This window comes from Bombyx mori, chromosome 17, assembly GCF_030269925.1.
Source record: "Bombyx mori chromosome 17, ASM3026992v2".
NCBI lineage: Eukaryota > Metazoa > Arthropoda > Insecta > Lepidoptera > Bombycidae > Bombyx > Bombyx mori.
In genome coordinates, this window is record NC_085123.1 from 1,685,235 (window position 1) to 1,708,679 (window position 23,445).

Here is a 23,445-nt window from a genome sequence, read left to right on the forward strand (position 1 = left end):
CACGTCTTTCGGCTTGAATATTGCGACAACTGTCAATTAGTACCAGGGCTACCGGAATTAATGGACTTCACAACTTCAATGTCGATACCTATCTTGAAATATGAGATCAAAGTTTCAATTGTACGTAATCAGTCAATGTAGAATTATAAAGAAATAAAGATTGAAACAATGAAACATCATTATTACGTCACAAATGCAACCACTCAATTAGTTGCAAAAAACGAATGAAAAAACTTAATTTATAAGTACGATTATTTTTTTAATAAAATAATCAAGTTCGTTAGCTTTTATTAATCTGGTAACCTTTGGAACTGCTTAATTGAAGTTTTACCGGCGAACCACCAATGTTGCCATTTCTAGCCTCAACCCTTCTTACTTTTTTATTTCACAACTAGCGACCCGCCCTCGCTTCGCTTCGGAAACATTAAAACACACATGAAACCAAAAAAAATAAAATATTTTTTTTTTTTAAAAGTAGCCTATGTTCATCAGGGACAATGTCGGCTTCTAATGGAAAAAGAATTTTTCAAATCGGTCCAGTAGTTTCGGAGCCGGAGTATATTAGTATAGATATAGATTCTCAATAACTAAAATTTCCAAGATGCTAATCATTAATTTAAATTTGAAGTGTTAAAATATTTATTTAAAAAATGTAATTTACTGAATCTATCATTAATAAAAAAATTAAATAGGTACTACAAAACACTTATTTGAATAATGAAATGAACTGAATCTAAAGCATCACAACCATCTTAAATCGTTCGTATTGACTTATGCAGCTATGGATGGACCTCAAAGACTTTAGTAAGCATCAAAGTTTAGCAGTAAACATTTGCTAAATGCGTATAGCAAAAATTAAACCAAGAAATTTGATAAATTATAACTATACTGAGATCTTGGAACTTATATCTCAAGGTGAGTGGCGCATTTACGTTGTAGATGTCCATGGGTTCCAGTAGCCACTTAACACCAGGTGGACTGTGAGCTCGTCTATCCATCTAAGCAATAAAAAAAAAGAACTACCGAGAGGGGGTGAAATGTTCTTAAGCGGGTTGTTTTCGTTGATTATTGTGTAGATAGATAACCGAATTAAGTGCCCACATGACGTCAAAATGCTCTCAAAATCAGTAAGCACTATATTATAAACAGCGTTGGCCCAAAATAAAATTCAAACAAAACTATTTTATATAATATTGAAAGGCTTCAAGCGACATTTTTGCAATATTACAGGAGATCTATTGAAAGTTTGAAATTAGGAAAAAAACCTCACAAACAAAACTTCTTCAGCTATTTGAATAAAATAAACTTAGTTGAAGTTCAATTAAAAACATCGAATTGTTGATGCTGATACCGCATAAAACGCACCTTTAACTACAAAGGTAAATGTCGCGTATTAAACGAAATTTCGCTTAAACCAAATAGACTTTCACCTATCGATATATCGATACTTCCAAACGTCACATCACTACCGCCTCCGCCAATTTGGACCGGTTGCATCGTTGTACAAAAAGCTTGAGACATCATTCGAAATTTATCTGAACTGGCACGGCAGCTAATGTTGTTTTTGCGCTTTGACTGCACTCAGGTCGCTTCGTTCGTAAAATATGACACAAGATAATTTATACACAAGAGGACTGATTAATTGGAATCGAAGTACTGAATGGTGATTGTGTGTAGCTTTATTTTTTTTATTGCTTAGATGGGTGGACGAGCTCACCTAGTGTTAAGCGGTTGCCAGAGCCCATAGACATCAATCACGCTAATGCCGTCCGCTTCCGATACCAAAAGAGGCCATTCCTTGCGTTTCTACTCTGTTTCCTGCTACTGGGTAGTTTGGTCCTCCTTTATTTGTTAAATTGAATTATTTATAGTGAAAAAAAATCATGTTTAAAACGAAGACAACTTTTGGAAACTATAGTTAACAACGTTTCGCATCCAGCCTTTAATTATAGTGCAAATGTTTTTTTTTATTGCCTTTGTAGGCAGACGAGCATACGGCCCACCTGATGGTAAGTGGTCACCGTCGCTCATGGACGTCAGCAATGCCAGGGGCAGAGCCAAACCGCTGCCTACCTAAATGTGTGCTGTATTCGCAAGCCTAAACTCACGGCTTTCGATTTAGAATTTTTAATTTGTTTTAATTACATTCTGAACCTTCTGTATACAATATTGATTGTGACGGTGCACTAATGAAATTTGAACGAGCGCGCAGATTAAGTGTTTTTTTTATGTTTGAAATTTCGCAAAAGGAATAAATATGTCGTGCCAAGAAATACAGTATTTTTTTCTCTGAAGAGCGCCATTCTATAATGGAGGGTGCTTTTTCGCTTCCCGTCTTTAGCTCGGAGATGTCGATCGTGATTAATTTGATTTTGACATCAAAATTTTACGTCAAGATTGGAAAAATTCTCTCTGTAAAAAATGTGTGAAGTAAATTATTTTTTCGTGTTGCGTAATAACTACTTAGGTAGATAGATACATTATAGAAGGTATACTGACAAGGGAATTCTTCCTGAGTTGTCGTCGTGGCCTAAAGGTTAAGACGGCCGGTGTGCGCGTATCGAGCGATCAAGTCCGCGTTCGAATCCCACAGACCGGTACTATTTTTTACAAGCGAATACGTACTTAACATGGTCACGATGAAGGTATAATATTGTGTAATCAAAAAAGGAAAAACTAAACATTTTTGTGATTACCGGTGCTAGAGTGAGTTGTAAGCCCACACGCCTAGCTACCACCACTTAACCATGGGACGGAGCTATACAACATAATACAGTATTCGACCTCATGTCTCAAGGTCGATGATGATATAAGATTAGACGGGCCGTAAGCTTGTCCACCTATTGATAAAATAATACGCTCAAAATAAGTATTACCCCTGAAAATACTCGTCTACGACAGTTAAGACTGCATTTGTCATCTTGAGAATAATTAATTGAGAACCTCCTCCTTTTTTGAAGTCGGTTAAAAAGGAGAGACAGCTCTAACTAATCAAATCTAATATGATAGCATTCTAAATGTTTGTATCCTATATCTATCTATAGAATATATAACGTCTTTCACATTTCATGAGCTCCCGTTATATTGGCGTTAACAATCAACAACAAAAAACTGTCGATACATTAAGGGTATATCGTCGAAGCGAGAAATCCATTAGAAAGAGGCAAATAAATATATTTCCTCCCAGCATCCTACCCGCAGTATGTAGTAATTCATAAAAAAAATTTTTTTTTCTATAATATATTTAATTGTATTGTTTAATGTATTATATTGTGAATAATTTTTTTTCCTTACATTATTCGTTAGATTAGTTTTTGTTATTGTGTTGTTTTGTCATAATTGTAAGGAACATTGTTATACAAATTCAGCACTATATGTCTTGTTTTGTCGTGCGCACATAACTTATGTTGCAAGCCAGATTTAGTTTCTTATTATTTGTGTGTTTTTATGTATCTTTAGCTTGTGATGTGTATTGTGAGCCTAATAAAATAAATAAAAATAAATAAATAAAATTTGCTGGTAACCTAAGAAGCTACTTAGGATAAAATGTGAAATTCGTGGTAAGAACGCGTTGGATATTGTTTAATTAGTCTGTATAATGGTTTTACATAAATACGCAATGAATTCTTTGTAACAGTCGCATTTATTATTAATGTCTTGTTATATTTGAAGTGTACGGAATTGCTAATCATCTGTTCTATCTCGTGCACTAGCAAATGATTTGGAGCTTCCGATTTGAAACTTAGAACATATATAATTATTTGTAATTAAACCTTGGACCTTGTGTTCCAAGGTCAAATTCTTCTCGTAACCACTTAATACACGGCGAGCCGTGATCACGTCTCCCCGATACCCAACAACATATATATATTTTTTTTATTGCTTAGATTTGTGGACGAGCTCACAGCCCACCTGGTGTTAAGTGGTTACTGGAGCCACAACGTAAATGAGATATAGTTCTAAGGTCTCAGTATAGTCACAACGGCTGCCCCACCCTTCAAAACGAAACGCATTACTGTTTCACGGCAGAAATAGGCGGGGCGGTGGTACCTACCCGTGCGGACTCACAAGAGGTCCTACCACCACTAAAAATATATTTAATAGATTATTTTCATTTATCACTATTATATACGGTGTTATAAAAATAAACGGTTTTTAGCCAAATATTATATATATGTTATAACATGTATTTTTGTTTACAAAATTGTCGTGAAGCCTTGCAAATAACCTCACGTTGAGGCCAACTGATCTGAGATACAATGATTTTGCGTGACGAAAATTTTTGTTTAGAAATATTATATTAATATGTATTTTTTTCATGTGTATTATTATAGAGTTTAACTGGTACGGTACTGATCCATGACGACCTTAGTGGCCGATCGACCATAGAGTAGATCGGATCTAGAGAAATTATGTTAATTAATTAATTTCTGTTTTAAATTTTTGTTTTCACGATTTCGGATTCCCAACCAAATCGAATATTATTACGTGCGATCATTTTGAACTGCATTTCTGATACAAACTCTTCCATCGCTTCACTTATTACATAATTTAAAATCCAAGAATTATTAGAATAAATAAATAAATTTTTTTTTTTTTTTTTTTTTTATTGCTTAGATGAGTGGACGAGCTCACAGCCCACCTGGTGTTAAGTGGTTACTGGAGCCCATAGACATCTACAACGTAAATGCGCCACCCACCTTGAGATATAAGTTCTAAGGTCTCAATTATAGTTACAACGGCTGCCCCACCCTTCAAACCGAAACGCATTACTGCTTCACGGCAGAAATAGGCAGGGTGGTGGTACCTACCCGTGCGGACTCACAAGAGGTCCTACCACCAGTAAAAAAACCACCACCAGTACAAAACAATTAATTAAACCAATTCTAAAATTGCATAATAAACATCCAAAAATACATCTAAGTTTTTACAATTAAAACGCCTCGCATTTGAATATTTATATTTAATAATTATGAATATTCCGTTGTTCACGTAATAGGTAATATGTTGAATTAAGAATCATTAATAACCCACTTTCACTTCGTACTGACGACACAATAGAAAATAAATCATTCCCACACCAAACGACACGGAAACGGACGCTTAACAACTTGTCAAGTATCATAATTATTTCGATATAAATAGCTCACTCGTTATTATATTAGGCGCGTTTTATTGCCGCTATCGTAAAATTCGAGCAACAAATGTCAGTACCAAGAACTTTCCTTGAATTGCCTGCAGATACAAAACCTAGCCTTAAATTTTTGAGGCTAGAGAACCTTCTACCTTTTTATTTATTGCATAGATCAATAGACGAGTTCTCGGCCCACCTACTGCTAAATGATTTCCGGACCTCATAGACGTCAATAACCTAAATACCGCCATCGATTTTGAGACATTCATTCTGAGTCTGATTGCTACAGTACAAAAGCTGCCACACCCTTTAATACTATGATCTAACAACCGAAACGCATTACTGCTTCACGGTGGAAATAGGTAGGGTGGGAGTACCTGCCTTAGCAAGCTCACAAGTCCACCAGTAAAGCCTACCATCCTATAATACTTGGTTACCAGAGCTCGTAAACGGTTGCTCTTGAGTTGTCAGGTCTCCTTTGGAGGTGCTCGGGCCGTTGTTAGCCAATCCCACCCCTCCTAGTTGAGCCTTTGCTCGCCCAGCTGTCCTGGTGAATCTGAAAAGGCCTCTGGACCACCAGTAATCCCTCATTCATTTAAAAAGCTCGTAAACGCCACACTGATAATCCCATTCCATACTTAGACACTTAGACATAAGATCAAATTCCCAATAATATTATTTACTGTGAAATAACGGATGAAATAAATTAGATTATGCACTCAAAATATTTCTACAGTCTCTGTATTTAATAGTAATCTGTGTACGGTAGCTTAGCCGTTCCTTTTCCTTTCATTCGACCTTGCATGACGCTCTGAGCATGCGTGCCACAGATTAACGTACCACAATATTAATTGTTCGTAGACTGTGTGAATTCGTTCTGAATTTGTTCCACTATAATATAGGTTGCTAACTAAGAAATTCCCGTTTGGTTTACAGATAGTTAAAGCCTTTTTTTATAATTATTCTTTATTTATATCAATCCAAATATGAATCCGATGCACCACTTGCCAGGGCAGTGGTGATTTTTCAATGAAATGAGGTGTGCTGGAGTCAATAAAACAAACGTGTGGCACTCGGGAACTGCCGCGGTAAAGCTATTGCGTAGCATTTTTTATCAACTTATGTAATTATAATTAGACAATGATAATTTAATATTAAAACAATAATAAAACAAGACCACGCTATATTAAGCATTAATAAAAGCAAAACCTTAACTGTCCCCTTCACAATCAAAAGCTAGACCGCGCGAGAGAGAGATGAGCAGACTTTTCATGATGCGTGTGCAGTGTAACGTCACGCCACGCGCTTATTCACAAACACTACACCAGCGCAACGTGTGAATGTGTTGAACGCGAGCTACATGGTAGGCGGAGTGAGGAGTTTTAGGTTTTTTTCGTTACGGAATTTCATGATTCGGTCGCCGTGCTCAACGCCGCGATAAAAGCTATGCAATAGCTTAAAAAACACTTCAAAGGCATTTTGTACCACTCCCAAATATTGAGTTTTTTTCTTGTCAAAAAGTTGTTCAAACTTTGGAAAAAGTAGAAGTCAGTCGGTGTGAGGTCTGGTGAGTACGGTGGATGACGCAAAACTTTCTAATATTTGCAATTGAAATCAGTACGATTGTGATTAAAATTATCGTACTTAACAATTACGTCTCTGCAGTACGCTAATGAAGTTAATAATTCGAGTTTGTGCGAACGGGACAATTGAAACCGAAATTTTATATATTGAATAAATAGTACTTATATGTATGATGGTTGGGGACATCTGTGCTGTTTATATTGTAACGAGCTATCTATGGGCTCCAGTGAGTACTTAATATCAAGAGAGCGGTGAGTATACTCCTAATCTCACCGACAGATACCGAAACAGCAGGACATAGAAATTTGAATTTTTGAGATATTCCTTTAAAAACATACGATATACAAAAATAGCAACACGTAAATGCGCCACCCACCTTGAGATATAAGTTCTAAGGTCTCAAGTATAGTTAGAATACCAAACCGAATAATCTTAGATTTCAAAATAGACACGAGCGAAGCCACAGGACTTCTTTACTGAATGAAACAACAAAAAGAGGTCGTTGAACTTTTATATTGTTCAACGAGAACAAGGGACGGGCCTGGGGCGGTTTTAATTTTCGGATCATGATTATCCTCGCCCGAACTGATGCTGGGCGGATTCTGGAAAAAAGAACCTGGAATAATTAAAAAATATATCTCGATTGAAAATGTGTATACAATAAAAGTAACTAACGAATTCAGACCACGTTGTTGCAATTGTTATCTAGACATGTGAAAAGCTCTAATTATTTCCTTTGCAAACACTTTTTTCTATCTTACCTATGCTGATAGCCTAAAGAGGCTATTTCAGCTTCACCCTAACGTGTAGGTGGGCTCTCGGGGCTCAAACCGGGAGTGTTGCTAACACTGGCCCTAGCAAGAGCAATGCTTTGCAGAATGTACTACTGGATCGAAAACGCGACCCACTGAGAAGATCCGGTGAGAAACTCAGTGGGCTGTGTCTGTGGGTTAATTTACTCGTCGAGCCCTTCGTCGCAAGCAATGGGTTCGGGGAGGTCAGTATTTTTTTTTATTTGTAGCTTAGATGGGTGGACGAGCTCACAGCCCACCTGGTGTTAAGTGGTTACTGGAGCCCATAGACATCTACAACGTAAATATGCCACCCAACTTAAGATATTAGTTCTAAGGTCTCAAGTATAGTTACTATGGCTGCCCCACCCTTCAAATCGAAACGCATTACCGCTTCACGGCAGAAATAGGCGAGGCGTTGGTCAGAAATGTCAATTCATTCGGAACAAAACTTCCCCTGAATAGACTAGAATCAGAAACTTTAATACAAAGTCCAATCCAATATCTGCACACTCGAATTCTCAATTCCTTAGCCACGTGACGTCCTACATTATTCATGAAATACACATGTCGTTTACAGACACAGTAATCGAACAGATAAGGGTACAGACATAAACACCTTCAATATACGGATGTGGATTGGAGTGGAAAAGGGAATCTCAAAATTCGGTTCTTTTTTTTCCTGGTGACTGAACAAATGAAAAGAGATTGAAATTGAAACCCAGGTCTTTGGAGATGATGCCAGTCTATGAATATAATGTTGGTTAATACATTTAAAATTTTATTTGAGTTTTAAGTCTTAAACACGTTAACAGCGAGCTTTCTAAATAGAATGACAGAGCTGTCATGACCTAAGCGAAAGAGAAGTCTAGATGGATTTTAGCCCACCGCCAGGGTAAATATACCACAAACCTACTGAACTTTAGACAATTGGACCATTTTTTTTATAGCTTAGATCAATAACCTAAAGAGGCTATTTCAACTTCACCCTAACGTGTAGGTGAGCTCACGGGGCTCAAACTGGAAGTGTTGCTAACACTGGCCCTGGCAAGAGCAATGCTTCGCAGAATCTACTACTGGATCGAAAACGCGACCCACTGAGAAGATCCGGTGAGAAACTCAGTGGGCTGTGTCTGTGGGCTAATTTACTCTTCGAGCCCTTCGTCGCAAGCAATGGGTTCGGGGAGTACGGTTATTTGTATGCAGTTGGAACAGCGCCCCTAGCGGCAAACGTAGGCAAACACTCGAACTCCATACAAATCTGAACTAACTTTTACGCTATTTAGAACGTTAAAAAACTCGCACCAAGCACACTGGTCGCGTTTCCATAGACTGTTACTATGCAAGATGATCAAAAATCTCAGACGTTTATTCTTCTAAAATAAAGCCTTTATAAACAAGATGAGCTTGTCGCAAAATGGTAATACACAAGTCATTAACGGCTATATTTATAAACGTAAAAGTAATAGTATAACTTTATTTATATTATTATAACGCTTTTATTAGCTTTGTTTGTTTGTACGAATGGATGGCGTATTCATATGTATGTCCACAATAAGATATCCATATATCTATAATAAGAAAAAGACAGGATAAAAAAGAGTAAAGTACTGTTACGCGCTGGGGTTCAGGATAAATACAACTTCCACCGAAGTACAAATTAAAACTCTATTTAATTCGTAATTCACTTCTTCCTCTTTGCTTCAGGTGATCCGTTCGCTGTTTCGCTTCGATTAGAACCGATTACTAATTGCTTTCGTGTCATCTCTGCAACGCTTTTATAGTCGATACGACATCCCTAGAATTATCGATAGCATTCCTGACAGGTCGAGTAGTTTCGATATGTGTTTGCTCTATTTGATAAGAGATGGCGTTGTACTTCTCGAGTGCTCTCGATATGACTAGTTCCCTTAAAATTCGTTTCTGCTATTCGATCATAGATGGCGTAGCGCTTACCGGCGTAACAGTGCTTTACGCGCAGTCATACACTTGTCGCGGCATTTACAGTAATTATTGTATTCCTACGTAGAAACATTTCCGTCAGTACACGCTCAACTGATGGTGAATGTTACTAATGCTGGCGGAGGTCAGCAATGCCATGCAATGCCATATTTCAGACGAGTCCTACCGATTAGAACTTTTTATGGCCATCTCTGAAGAATGACAGGCCATTGCGCTCAAAGAACTCGTGGAGGGATGTTCATGTCAAGGCCGGAGCATATGTACGTGAAAAAATAAGAAACTTACTGTGAAGAAGTACTCTTTCTAAGTAGCATGGATGAATTGCTGAGTGACTTCAAGCTCAAGAAAACATTCATGGTTGCAGTTCCGTGATTTAAAATATAATAAAGATGTCGATAAATTTGACGTAAGATTTAATTGATCTAAAATAGTCAAAGTCAACACTCCAAAAAACACAGATAAAAAGCTACCCACTAAAATGGGTATTTTCTAAAAGGAATAGATGACTTTACATTTTTAGGTCTTATTATATTTAAGTTTACAATGACTCATTAGAATGTTTATTTGTTACAGCGGCCACCGATATTGCTTCGATGGATGCTCACCGTGGTTCTGGTCATAGCTGTCATCGCTCCCACGTCAGACTCAACAAGTGAGTAACATTTATTTTTAACAGATTTCAAAAAGTAGGAGTTTTTCAATTTGACGGTATTTCTTTTTGTGTGTCTCCTCTGTAGTTTGTCTGGGTGAACAGATAAGGTATATGCAATGAAGAAATAACTACAAAATATACTAGTAACAACTAATAAAATTAACGGTGGTAAGATGTTTTAGAATTTGAGTAGGCAAAAAAACAATACGCGCAAAACTAATGTTTACAAAGCCATCTGTTATCAATGAGTGAAACTATGGATAAGGCGGTTTTGCATCAAAATTTATTATATTTTAAATAAATTGCAATATACATAATTATAAACATGATTATGAAAAATTGTGGGTTAGGCCACTATTGCGCTGACGGCCTCATATATGCGAGTTTATCTCAAAAATGTCGTAAGCGAGATTCAGGCATCTGTCAAATACCTTGTGGTCTCTTTCTTAGAGAGACGGTTGAAAATGATCTTCTTCTTCTTAGCGTTTTCCCGGTCCAATGTCAGGGTCCGCTTTCCTACATAAACTCCTCTTTGCCCGGTTTTCGGTATCCTTCTGGGTGAGGTGATTCTCTTCCACAACCGCCATTACCACATGGGGGGTGAAAACGATGTTTCCGAAACTAAAAAAAATATTTTTACTGATGGTAGGACCTCTTGTGAGTCCGCACGGGTTGGTGCCACGACCCTACCTATTTTGCCGTGAAGCAGTAATGCGTTTCGGTTAGAAGGGTGGGGCAGCCGTTGTTAGTAAGCCATTGGGTAGGTGGTGGCATTTACGTTGTAGATGTTTATGGGCTTCAGTTACCACTTAACACCAGATATGCCGTGAAATCGTTCACCCATTTATTCAATGAATAAATAAAAAATGACGAAAATAAAAGAGTCACGATGCGTAGGTACTTATTATTCAGTGCATACCAAAAATTTACAAACGAAATTCGTACCGTCAAATTATCGTGCCGTCAAGTGTGCGAACGTGCTGCGCGGACATCTCACATACCAGATAATCCAGCAATTTGTTTAAGTAAAAAAAATGAGCTTATGTCAACGTTCGCACAAACATAGATAGCGCTTTGTGGACGCAGTTTAAAGTTTGATTGTTTGAAGTATTTAATATTATTAGTATTATTTAATAAAAAAAACTAATGACACTCGGGAACTGCCGTGGTAAAGCTATTGCATAGCATTTTTTATCAACTTATGCCATTATAATTAGACAATAATAATTTAATATTAAAACCATAATAAAATAAGACCATGCTATATTTATAAACATTAACAAAAGCAAAACATTAACTGTCCACCTCACACTCATAAGCTAGACCGCGCGAGAGAGAGATGGGCAGACTTTTCATGATCTGCATGCAGTGCGACGTCACGCCGCGCGCTTATTCACAAGCACTACACAAGCGCAATGTGTGAATGTGTTGAACGCGAGCTGTATGGTAGGTGGAGTGAGGGGTGTTAGGTTTTATTTTCGTCACGAAATTTTTTGATTCGGTCGCCACGCTCATAGAAAAGCTATGCAATAGCTTAATAATAATAATACTAGATGAAAACGAGCAAACTAGTTACAGTTCACTACAGAGAATAAAACTGAAATGCCACAATCCACCTTAAGATCTAAGACACAAAGATCATTTAATTACATTAATACAACGGCTGTACATTTCAAACGGATCAATTTTTTTACTTTGTGTAAGAAATTGTGCAATTTTTTTTATATAATTTTATTATTTAATGGGATATCCATGTACTTACTTGCTTTTAGATTTATTTGCATCATGAAAAAACGGACACGCTAACTCCTTGATAGATCTAAAACAATTATCGTTTAAAGTTAAACACATTACTTTGCAGATAAAATACGTGTTAAGATTTCGAAGTGAAGTCGTGAAAAATGCGGCAAATCCAGCATTTATTACAAGTGAACTTAACTTCAGCTTTATAATATTAGTGTAGATTAAAATCAAATGATATAAATGGCTAATTTATTTAAAATTAAATATAAAGTATACTTGTAACGAATAACATATTTATTTTGATTGGAATTAATATCATTTTTATAAAAACACCTTCACAAATAATGATTTATTTTAGAACAAATTTTGTTAACATAAAAAGTTTATAGGTTTTTTTAGTAGTTTTTTTTTTCGGTCCAGGGGCCGTACCACCTACCAGGTTTCCGCGCCTAGGGGACGTGTGGGCTATGTGGGACTTGACAATCTGCAGATGTTGAGAGCAGACCGCGGGCCCAAGGATGTTTTAGGGCGCTACCTACCAAACAACTCCCCTTGCACTCTCTCTCCCAACCTCCGATCTCGGCCCTACACAGAGTAGGGGGGTTCCCGCAGTCAACACTAAAACACGCAAGATGTAACATTTGACTTTGTCAGAGAATCTGGGAACACAGTAGTGACCTTTGCGCAGTTTCTTTGGGGAGATTTTTTCTGCTAGGATTACAACCCTATGGAAAAAATATTTTAATAAATAGTGTTAAATGTAAACACGTAAATTAAGCGAACTGTGAATATTCCTTGAAGTGAAAACTATACACCTTTTTCTTTGATGGCAACCTAAGTGGAAATATCGAAGGGTCGCTAGGACCAAATCTTCCGCTGTGTCATGTCCTTTTTTGGGTGTGTTGTAAATTTCACGGAGTATAAAAACCCAAGATTTTCCGTAGATAATTCGAGCGCATGCACACGCATGAGTTCCATTTGTGGCCTAGTGCATACCCTGATGTACATACAATAAAGTGCTTAAGATATGGTACACTATAATCTTTGATCAGATATCCTAACATTTTTTCGATTTTTACGATTAAGAAAGAGCAAAACACGTAAGCAACAAGTAATTAATTCAAATTAAGCTAGTATGGTACGCAGTGGCATTATTAGCTGCTACTGGTAGGATGTATTGTGGGGACGCACGGATAGGAACCACCATTCTGTATATTTCTATCGCAAACCATTTGCTTAGACTTTAAAATCGTGTACTTAATCAATTGAATTAACAACGCTATTTGTTACAGCTGTCCGCAGAAGACTCCGGAAGCCATCAAAGGTGTCCACATCGGTTTCGTCCAGCGTCTCTAGATCCACAGATCAAGTTCTCTCAGCTAGCGTGAACAGACCAAAGATTCGTGGTCGTCCTTCAATAGCCAGTAGAAAATCATCCGCGGCTCTGGACAACTCCGTCACCACCGAACATCACAAAGATAAGGATGGATACAAGGTTAGTTGATTTAAAAGATATGTTCACACTATTTTTCTCTCTCCAAGATTTTAGTGTCACAAGTGTCCTAACTTTTTGTAGTGTATCTGATTATTGTTCAAATAACAACATATAAGTCGAGCTAGATACAAGTAAAATAAATGTAGACAATATTTTGAAGAGCCCATATACTCGCCACTGCCATCATATATTATTGAATGAAATGCATGTCTCACGGTTTCAATTACATTGGACATGGTCAATGCTGGATATCCTTATCTTCAATCCGGAATACTTGACATATATGAGGCATGAAAGCAGAATTATACAGAATTTACCTACCTCTACAATATACCTTAGCAACGGTTACGGCTTATCACAAAGTAATAAATTCTGCACTTTGGATCTTTATTATGCGACAACCTTAATATTCAGAAGGACCTGCCGCCCGGTTTGGATATATATTTTAAAAAGTTAGGAGTTTTGAATTCTGGCATAGTCACATCACTTTATCGAACATGAAAAAATAAAAAAGGCAAGAACATTTTTGCGAGACCATTTCTGCAATCTTACATAACACCTAGCCATACTTACAGCTAGGTAATAGTTATAAACAATAAAATACTTAATGTGTAGTTGTAATAAGGAACGCACTAGATCTTATAAAGTTCTATTATGTATCAACAAGCATCAAGTTTTTCTTCACACGATCTAATTATTTAATTACAAGAAACTAGATTTTTGCCTTCACCGGTTTTAGAAAGGCCGCAACTTCCCGTCGGTACTAGGAAAGACAGCCTTCTAAGTACTTAGCACTGTTGTAATAAAATACATGTAATGCATGAATATATATATTCCACGAGAAATTGGACTCTATATTGAGGCAATAAGGTTTTTTGCGTTGATATTAAAAATGTGGTTTAGTTGGTAGATGCAAAACGCTATGCGGATGTGATTGAGATTTTCGAATGTCGAGTTGACGGCCTTCAAAGCGAGTGTTTGCGGAATCCCTTTTTAAGAATTAATGTACCTTGAAACTATTGATGTATAGAGGCCAAAATTCAATGCATTAGAAACATTTGAGTTGATGGTTTAACCAAATTTAGCAGCACTAGTAATGGTCTCATAAATTTAAATGTAGCAGGACATAATCCTTCTCTTTCCTTGGGATCGAAAACGTCAAACAGGCTACCTGATGAATAATATCGATGCTAATGATACTAGATAGTATCTAGTATATCTAGTGTATTTAGTATATCTAGTGTATCTAGTATATCTAGTGTATCTAGTATATCTAGTGTATCTAGTATATCTAGTGTATCTAGTGTATCTAGTATATCTAGTAGATACTAATCATGACTACTACATATACTTTTTTTTTTTTAAAACAATCACGCCCCGTTAACTTGTCCCATACTAAGTTCGTAAAGAACATGTGTTACAGGTACCAGATAACGGAAATAAATGTAAGATGTTTATTATACACATACATATATTTAATATACATCCTTGAAAAGACATTTTATATTTATCATACCAATATCCTCCCTTGGCGGGAATCGAACCCGCAACCCCCTTGTGTAGTGATCATGTCAGTTACCACTACACCAGACGGTCGTTAAATTACCTTTGAAGTGGCAAGATCACTTTTATATATTATTATAAATAAGGTATGAACGCTTCTAAAACAAATGGTCTTACTAACTCCAAACTCATTAACATTTCCACCTAACCCTCCACACATAGGCTATCTCTGAATTGTGAAATGTAAGATCCTGAAATTCTGATGACTTTCCACCTTTTCAGTATGTTTTTTAATTTATTTATTGCATAGATGGGTGGACGAGCTCACAGCCCACCTGGTTTTAACTGGTTACTGGAGCCCATAGACATCTACAACGTAAATGCGCCACCCACCTTGAGGCCTAAGTTCTAAGGTCTCAGGTATAGTTACATGTACAATTTTATCATGATATTTTGATTCCCAGATCGTCTGCTATTACACCAACTGGTCCCAATACCGGACGAAGGTCGGGAAGTTCGTTCCAGAGGACATTCAGCCCGATCTCTGCACCCACATCATCTTCGCTTTCGGCTGGCTGAAGAAAGGAAAACTGAGCAGCTTCGAATCGAACGATGAGACGAAAGACGGGAAGACAGGACTGTACGACAAGATTAATGGGCTGAAGAAAGGGAATCCTAAACTAAAGACTCTATTGGCCATTGGTACGTTTTTGTTTTGTTTTGGGTACTCAGAAAAAGATTAGAAAGTACTGGCGTAGACTTCATAAAAGGAGGATTCGCCCAATGCGGTTGGAGATTTGCTTAGTCTCTCATAATTCCGTCTTTTTTTTATCTCTCAAACCGATTTCTTTTTATTTCAAAGGATATACTTTCAAAATCTGTCTCATAGAAATATCTTACCAGGGCTATGGAGTCCTCCCCTATACCTTGTATACGATTATACCTCAAAGTATCACAAAACAACCAGCTTTGTAAATATTTTAAATGACCTAAGTACACGCAATTCACTCAAAGACTGCGTAAGCATCAATATTAGTTTATCTTAACGCCAGGAAGCCATTAGGAATAAACACGTCATACCACGATAATGGGAGTTAAATAAAACTAATGCTGGCTAAAAATCTGCGAAACTATTCAAATTTTCCTTTGTTTTATCGTTTTTCTACTACCTGCTCGAATAAATCTTACAGAAATTTATGCTTCTGGCATTGCCCATTCCCCTGAACAATAGTAATCACTTTCCACCAGTTTCGCATGCTCATTTCTCACCTGGCACTAGCTCACACGAGTTAAAGCGCCTATTTGCTTCTACCATATTACGAAGTACACAATAACCTGAATTCACTCGAACAATTCAATGTAACTGAATATAGAAGTTTCGCTAGCAAAAACCCTTTCTCCTTTGTGTGGAATGTATGGTCTATTTAGCCTACAAGGCGGCAGCGGTAGGCGTAACGTACCGCAAAGTTAAACTCAATGGACTAAGGATGTAGCAATTATCGATAATTCTTAATTATATCGATAAAGATATATATTTTAGTTCTCATTTTAAACTAACACGGTATCTAGAAAATTTTGATACTTTCTTCGACCTAGATTTGTTTAGAGTTGAACTATTTTATACTCCATTTGGTGGTTTTTACCTCCAGACCATAAGTAAAACGCATCAGAGAAACTTCCACCGTAGTAATCTGCTTCTTTATTGATGAGGTACATGACTCTTGTCTCCTTGTGATGCAACTCTTCAGTGTTCTTATCTAAAGCACTGGTGTTAGGACATTCTGGAAACACCTTGGCTTCGCCTTTCTCAATTAGATAACATAACCTTTATAGGTTGAATTAATAGCCAATTTACAAAACGCGAATTGCCATTTTTACAACGCGCGTAGTTAAATTTTAATATCGTCACAACAATAATGTTCAATTACTTCAGAATTGTCGTGAAATTTAATTGTCGCATAAAATAATGTCTTTGTTTACTTTCTAAGAATTACATGCATGTTTAGCAAAAAACCGACGAAGAACATTAAAATATGTTGTAAAAAATTACGTTCAAAAATGTCAATGGGTCGTAGATGACGTAATTTGTATTGTGACATTAAAATTACATATTTAATGGTTCATAATCTATACTAATATAATATGTCTACTGTTACAGTGGTTTTTACGGATGTTCCGTTATAACTACTGAATCATGCATCCGTTTGACTTGAAACTTGGTATCCATGTAGAAAATACATGTACTTAATGGATAGGCTAATAGTTATATGAGTGTTGGCCTCCCTAATACTATTTTTTTTTATTGCTTAGATGGGTGGACGTTAAACTCCTTTTAATATTGTACATGCGTAATTACTTAATGCTGTTTCTGTAGGAACTATTCACAATGTACCTACGTATAATAGACTAGCCGTACTCGCCCGCTTCGCTGGGCATTTAAAATTAACATTAGCAACATAACTATACTGAGACCTTAGAACTTATATCTCAAGGTGTGTGGCGCATTTACGTCGTAGATATCTATGGGCTCGAGTAACCACTTAACACCAGGTGGGCTGTGAGCTCGTCCACCCATCTAAGCAATAAAAAAAAATAAAAAATTGTGGATATAAAAAAAAAGGTTTTATTAACCCGAGTATGTTTTGTGGAACTATTAACTCAGTTTAATAATTTATAACGGAAGAAATCAATAAGTTATCTTTATCTTTATAGGTAATATCTAAATTACATAATTTAACAGTCAAAATACGAAATTTTCTACCAATCAGTCATAATAGACTTCTTTTTTAGAAATTTTTGAACCTTATATAAAACTTATGAAATTTACTTGTTACACAGCCATCTCAAAACACACAATGCTTTACCTCTTAGAGCTCATAAACATAAACCGGACATCATTTCTATTTAAACGTAATACTTAAAACTTTAAACGTAGGCCCCTAAAAACGCTCTATACAAAACTCGGGTGACAAACAAAACTTTGATATCAATTTCTAGAACAACTCAGGATCTGATCCCAAGTCGATTGCCGTCACTTGACAACCCTGGAATACGCAAATACAAACAAAACACGTGCAAGCCATGTCCACGATATGCGAACGACTTTCTAGTTATGGATAAGCCGTTAAGAACGTGACATAACTATATTGAAGGTTTCGCAACGATAATTATCGGTTGGCGACAAAAGTAAAAGCTTCAACCATATGTGATTAGCACTGGCTCGTTAATGGAGCGGGTACTTTCAAACAAAACAAATGCAACCGTAGAATTCTTCTTTTTCTCCACCTTATCCCACTATATGGGGTCGGCACAGCTAATTTTTCTCTTCCATTCTCTTCTATCAGCCGTCATCTCAACACTCACTCCTCTCTCTCTCATATCGTCATTCACACACTCCATCCATGTCTTCTTCGGTCGACCTCTTCCCCCTCTACCTTGCACTACCATTTCCATACGTCTCCTAGTCACATGCATCTTTTCTCTACGCATCACATGTCCATACCACGCTAGAATTGCGATAAAATTATTTTGCACGTGAAATAAAAACATCGATGTCGATAAACGATGTCACAGCACTAGCGCCCCGTGCGAACATACAGCGACGGCTTTCCCACGACACAAAGCGCGGCTGGTGTCGTTTTCACCTATTTTCACGGGAACTATCGACGGCAAAAAGAAGGAAAAAATAAAAACACAGAGCACAGTTTTCATAAGAGCAGAAAAACGTGGAGCGGCCTTACCGCGTATCGATAATGTAATGTATCGACATTTATTACGTGCTAGCCCAGCACTAGTCGCATGTGTTGTGGATTTTTCGGACCTGGACGTGTAAAACTGAATTGTATTTTGTTGTTGTATGTATATTGTTAGTTAAACATGACGTTTTTAATACGCTTTTATTAGCTTCAGACGTATGTATGTTAGTATGTAACGGAATTTTTGAACATGATTTTGACCCCCTTCAGAACTTCGGATTAACTTGAAATTTCGTATAATTATTAAGGACCGATGAAAACTCAATATAAAAAAAAAATGAAAATAAATTTTAATAAATTTGAATTAAAAATAGTGTAAGAAAAAATTATTTTATTGTAAAAAAGCGTGGATTTTCTATAAAAGCGTTTTTTGTTAGTTATTTTAAACTATTATTTATTTTTTTCCTTTGAAATACGGAAGGTTATGCGGCTTCTGGGTGTGATTTCATACAATTCGTTTACCCTTCAAATTTGCCGACATTCTTTAGAACTGAACAGCGTCAGCATTGAGCTCCGCCTCCTGGTAAACGGCAATGTTACTAGAAATATCGTTTAGTTCATAATTTTTCATTTTGAAAACGAAATACTTTACAAAATAAAACCAAGAAAGTATTCTAAACGTTTTAATGACGGAAAAAAAGTGGTTTTAATTGTGTTTCTTCGACTTGAGAAAATTCAAGAAAACACTCACTTTGGTTACGACAAGTAAACTCATAAGCCTTCATTTGGTGTGCGGGGCGGGTCAAAATTTACCCCTAACTATATTTCCACCAGCGCATGGCAGCTCTTTCGCGACCAGCACTAGGGTAGATTAAAAAGCTATAACTTTGCGAAAACGTTCTTTATATAATTTAAATTTAAATACGTACTTAAGAAATCTTCAGGATTTACTTCCACGGTGAAAGAAATAATAACATAATGTAATAAAAATCGAACCCGCAAAACTATAATTTACGTAATTACTGGTGGTAGGACCTCTTGTGAGTACACACGGGTAAGTACCACCATCCCGCCTGTTTCTGCCGTGAAGCAGTAATGCATTTCGGTTTGAAGGGTGGGACAGCTATTGTAACTATACTTGAGACCTTAGAACTCATATACTCATGTGTAACTATACTGAGACCTTAGAACTCATATCTCAAGGTGGGTGGCGGCATTTACGCTGTAGATGTCTATGGGCTCTAATAACCATTTAACACCAGGTGAGCTATGAGCTCATATACCCATCTAAAAAATAAAAAATAAAAAATTGTTTACCGTTAAAATATTAATATAAAATAAAAATAGCATAACCGCTATTTTTAATAGCACTCATAAACCTAAATAAATAAATTATTTTTTCATTTAACGACATTCTTCTTCATATTTCCGTTGACCTGTGAACCGAAAAACAATTAAATTATACAACAATCAACAATTTACGACAAGGAAATTCTATTTTATTCATAGCTCATTGTTTTAATAAGGAAGCGATAGTAACTTTATTACTGTGTTTTGTTATGTAATTTTTATTATAGCTCAATATTAAACGTTTTATTCTCATGTCTGTTGAAATTATGTGTGGTTATGGATTTGGTGTTTTAATTGCACTAGTTTTATTAACAGGCGCAAAACCAGCCCAGTGTTCATTGGTTACCAAAACTTAGAGACTTCACAACGTGAATATCTAACTTGAAGTCGAAGTTGTTCCTTTGAGTCAAAGTTCGTGGTTTTTTTTTACTAACTATGCTGATAGCCTTGAGAGGCTACTTCAGCTTCGCCTTGACGTGTAGGTGAGCTCACAGGGCTCAGACCGGGAGTGTTGCTAACATTGGCTCTAGCAAGAGCAGTGCCTCGCAGAATCTACCACCGGATCGGAAACGTGATCTACTGAGAAGATCCGGTGAGAAACTCACTGGGCTGTGTCTATGGGTCAATAGTTCGTGACTGCTTACTGAAGTTTATTAGAGCGGCAGAAATAGGAAGGGTGGTGGTACCCACTCATGAGGGCTTATAGTACATACCGCAGCTGATAATCACCCAAATTATTAAATTTCTCTTCTAACATGTTCATTCCAAAGTGCACTCACTACGTTTGGTGGACTGGTAGAGAATGCCTTAGACATTAAGTCCGCCAATGTAGATAAATGTGTACATGAAATGTAATAAATAAGAAAGAGAAAATTAGAGAATTAAATTAGAAAATTAAAGAGAAAATAATAAGAAAAAGAGAAAATTAAAAAAACTTTATGGTTGGAATTTTTTGTTAGGATAATAATATGTATTATTTTCTTGTATCTAAACTTTAAAAAAATATATTTTCATCCTACCGTTTCTACAAGCATATTGTGTTGAAACAAAAATTAACCTTCCACGAAAAATGAAAATGGCGGAAGTAATTTTTCAAGATAATCACAAACACGAGATTGAAACATTCAATAGTACATACAAAACATGAGTTTATGTCAGTATCAGTACTGGATGTCTTTTCCTTTAGCAGATCGAATACAAAGCTGAAAATGCTTTATTACGATCGATCACTCGGTCCTTAGTACGAGGCTAAATTCATTTAAGCCATTCAAAAGCATTGAGGTGGCTGAAAATTATTTTTTAAAAAATCGTTACGCAGCTAATACCTAACTATTATGGTACCCTTATTTTTGTACTTTAAGTAAAGGTTTCTCTTTCCTGTAAACTTCTGTTCTTCAACAGGCGGTTGGTCTTTCGGGACTCAGAAGTTCAAGGACATGGTGGCTACCAGATACGCCCGGCAGACGTTCATCTACTCCGCGATTCCTTACTTGAGGGACAGGAACTTTGACGGGCTCGACATCGACTGGGAATACCCCAAGGGTGGAGACGACAAGAAAAACTACGTGCTCCTGTTGAAAGGTAAGGCTCTTGATATAACCAGTTCTACTCGTGTTAGGACGACTTGTCCCTATTTCTGTCGCTTTTATCGCAGGGCAGTTCCCGATTAGAAGAATGCTGTTGCAGAGCTTTTTTATTTATTGCTTAGATGGGTGGACGAGCTTATAACCCACCTGGTGTTAAGTGGTTACTGGAGCCCATAGACATCTACGAAGTAAATGCGCCACTCACCTTAAGATATAAGTTCTAAGGTCTCAAGTATAGTTACAAGTGTAGTTAGAGCTGACATTAAGACCTGATATCTCGAGTTGGGTGACGGCATTTACATTGTTAATATTCTTCGGAAATCATGTAACACCAGGAAGACTAAAAAATCATACACCCGACGCACAAATAAAAATAAAAAAGTATGTAAAATTATATTTTCACCGGGAAATGCACGCAATTATAGGTGATGTTGTCCAAGTGGTATGAGCTCCAATATAATTCTCCACAGTAAGATTGAGGCTTTCTCGATATCGTCTGAGATCGTATGATAGTGCGACGATGACTCTGCTTTATTAATGAAACATCAGAATTATGTGAACTTTTTTTCATTCTGAAGTCTTATCTACGTGATGACAACAATTGTTTTATTTTATCAATACCAAACAACAAACATATTTCTAAATAATATAGTTAAGCAATTGAAAAAAATACACTAAAATACCAAACCAAACCAAACTAAGAGTTAGTCTCATCTTTTTATCCTGTTGATTCTGGTCGGTTTGTCAGGGCGAAGTTACAAAATTAATCTACTGTCATCGGTGCTTAATGTGTGACAATTTTTCAAGCTAATCGGACGTCTTGTGAAGTCTTTGTAAATTACGTTCAAAGTTCTCTACGAACTAACAAACATACAAACAAACCAAGATAATAAAAGCCTGTTAAAAATTACGATCCATAATTGTATTACTGTTCGATTCAGCATCAATATTTAAAATTAAATGTATTTTTTTTTTTTTTTTTTTATTGCTTAGATGGGTGGACGAGCTCACAGCCCACCTGGTGTTAAGTGGTTACTGGAGCCCATAGACATCTACAACGTAAATGCGCCACCCACCTTGAGATATAAGTTCTAAGGTCTCAGTATAGTTACAACGGCTACCCCACCCTTCAAACCGAAACGCATTACTGCTTCACGGCAGAAATAGGCAGGGCGGTGGTACCTACCCGTGCGGACTCACAATAGGTCCTACCACCAGTGGGAATTCGTGGAATGTATTCGATTAAAATATCCAATAATGCAATCTGTGGCCGTGTACCGAAATATTGGCAAACATCGGACCGACACGGCAGGTGACCGTTCGCCGCAGAGCTATGAGGAAATAGATACGAAGTTTTTTTTTGTGCGATATTTTATTGCAAATAAACATATCGAATAAAAAAAAAGTTTATTCATGGCTGAAGTCTTTCATGAAACAATGGATAGTATTTACCTGCCCCGGCATCTAACTCCTTTTTTATTATTTGTTTTTTTGAGCATCGAGGAGTCCGTTTGCGTCTTTCACTCATGCACCCTAAAATGTCTTTAGATTAGTTATTTAGATTGGTTAGTTATTTTAGATTTAGCGGTAGGCAGCGGCTTGGAGCGGTAGGCAGCGGCTTTAGCGGTAGGCAGCGGCATGGCTCTGCCCCTGGCATTGCTGAAGTCCATGGGCGACGGTAACCACTCACCATCAGGTGGTATGCTCGTCTGTCTACAAGGGCAATAAAAAAAAAGTTAGAAAATCAGGTGCGGTTACTATTTATCTTATAGATAGTAGAATCATGTAAATATAAACCGATTTGGTGTTTTTAACCCTTTAAGAGCAAAGCGTCGATAGATCGACTCTCTATAAAGTGCGTCGGAATACCGACGAATGCGCATATTGATTATAGGTCTTAGGTAACGATCTGTACAGAGGTGTCTTGACGGCCGCACGTATAACGCTGTA

The 23,445-nt window shown here is 36.8% G+C and overlaps 1 protein-coding gene and 1 long non-coding RNA gene across 3 annotated transcripts in view; one reads left to right on the forward strand and one right to left on the reverse strand.

Moving 5' to 3' along the window:
- LOC101736080 (probable chitinase 10) overlaps positions 1 to 23,445 on the forward strand; it is a 109,803-nt gene that overhangs the window by 46,595 nt on the left and 39,763 nt on the right. For both annotated transcript variants that reach the window (XM_004921948.5, XM_038016723.2), the window contains 4 exons: positions 10,045 to 10,123; positions 13,159 to 13,361; positions 15,329 to 15,566; positions 21,311 to 21,490. In XM_004921948.5, the coding sequence (XP_004922005.1) occupies positions 10,045 to 10,123; positions 13,159 to 13,361; positions 15,329 to 15,566; positions 21,311 to 21,490 (700 nt within the window). The remainder of the gene's footprint in view (positions 1 to 10,044; positions 10,124 to 13,158; positions 13,362 to 15,328; positions 15,567 to 21,310; positions 21,491 to 23,445) is intronic.
- LOC134200410 (uncharacterized) lies at positions 10,393 to 11,946 on the reverse strand. The gene is made up of 2 exons (XR_009975314.1): positions 11,886 to 11,946; positions 10,393 to 10,744 (listed from the first exon to the last, which is right to left on the reverse strand). It is a non-coding gene; the product is annotated as an uncharacterized LOC134200410 (long non-coding RNA).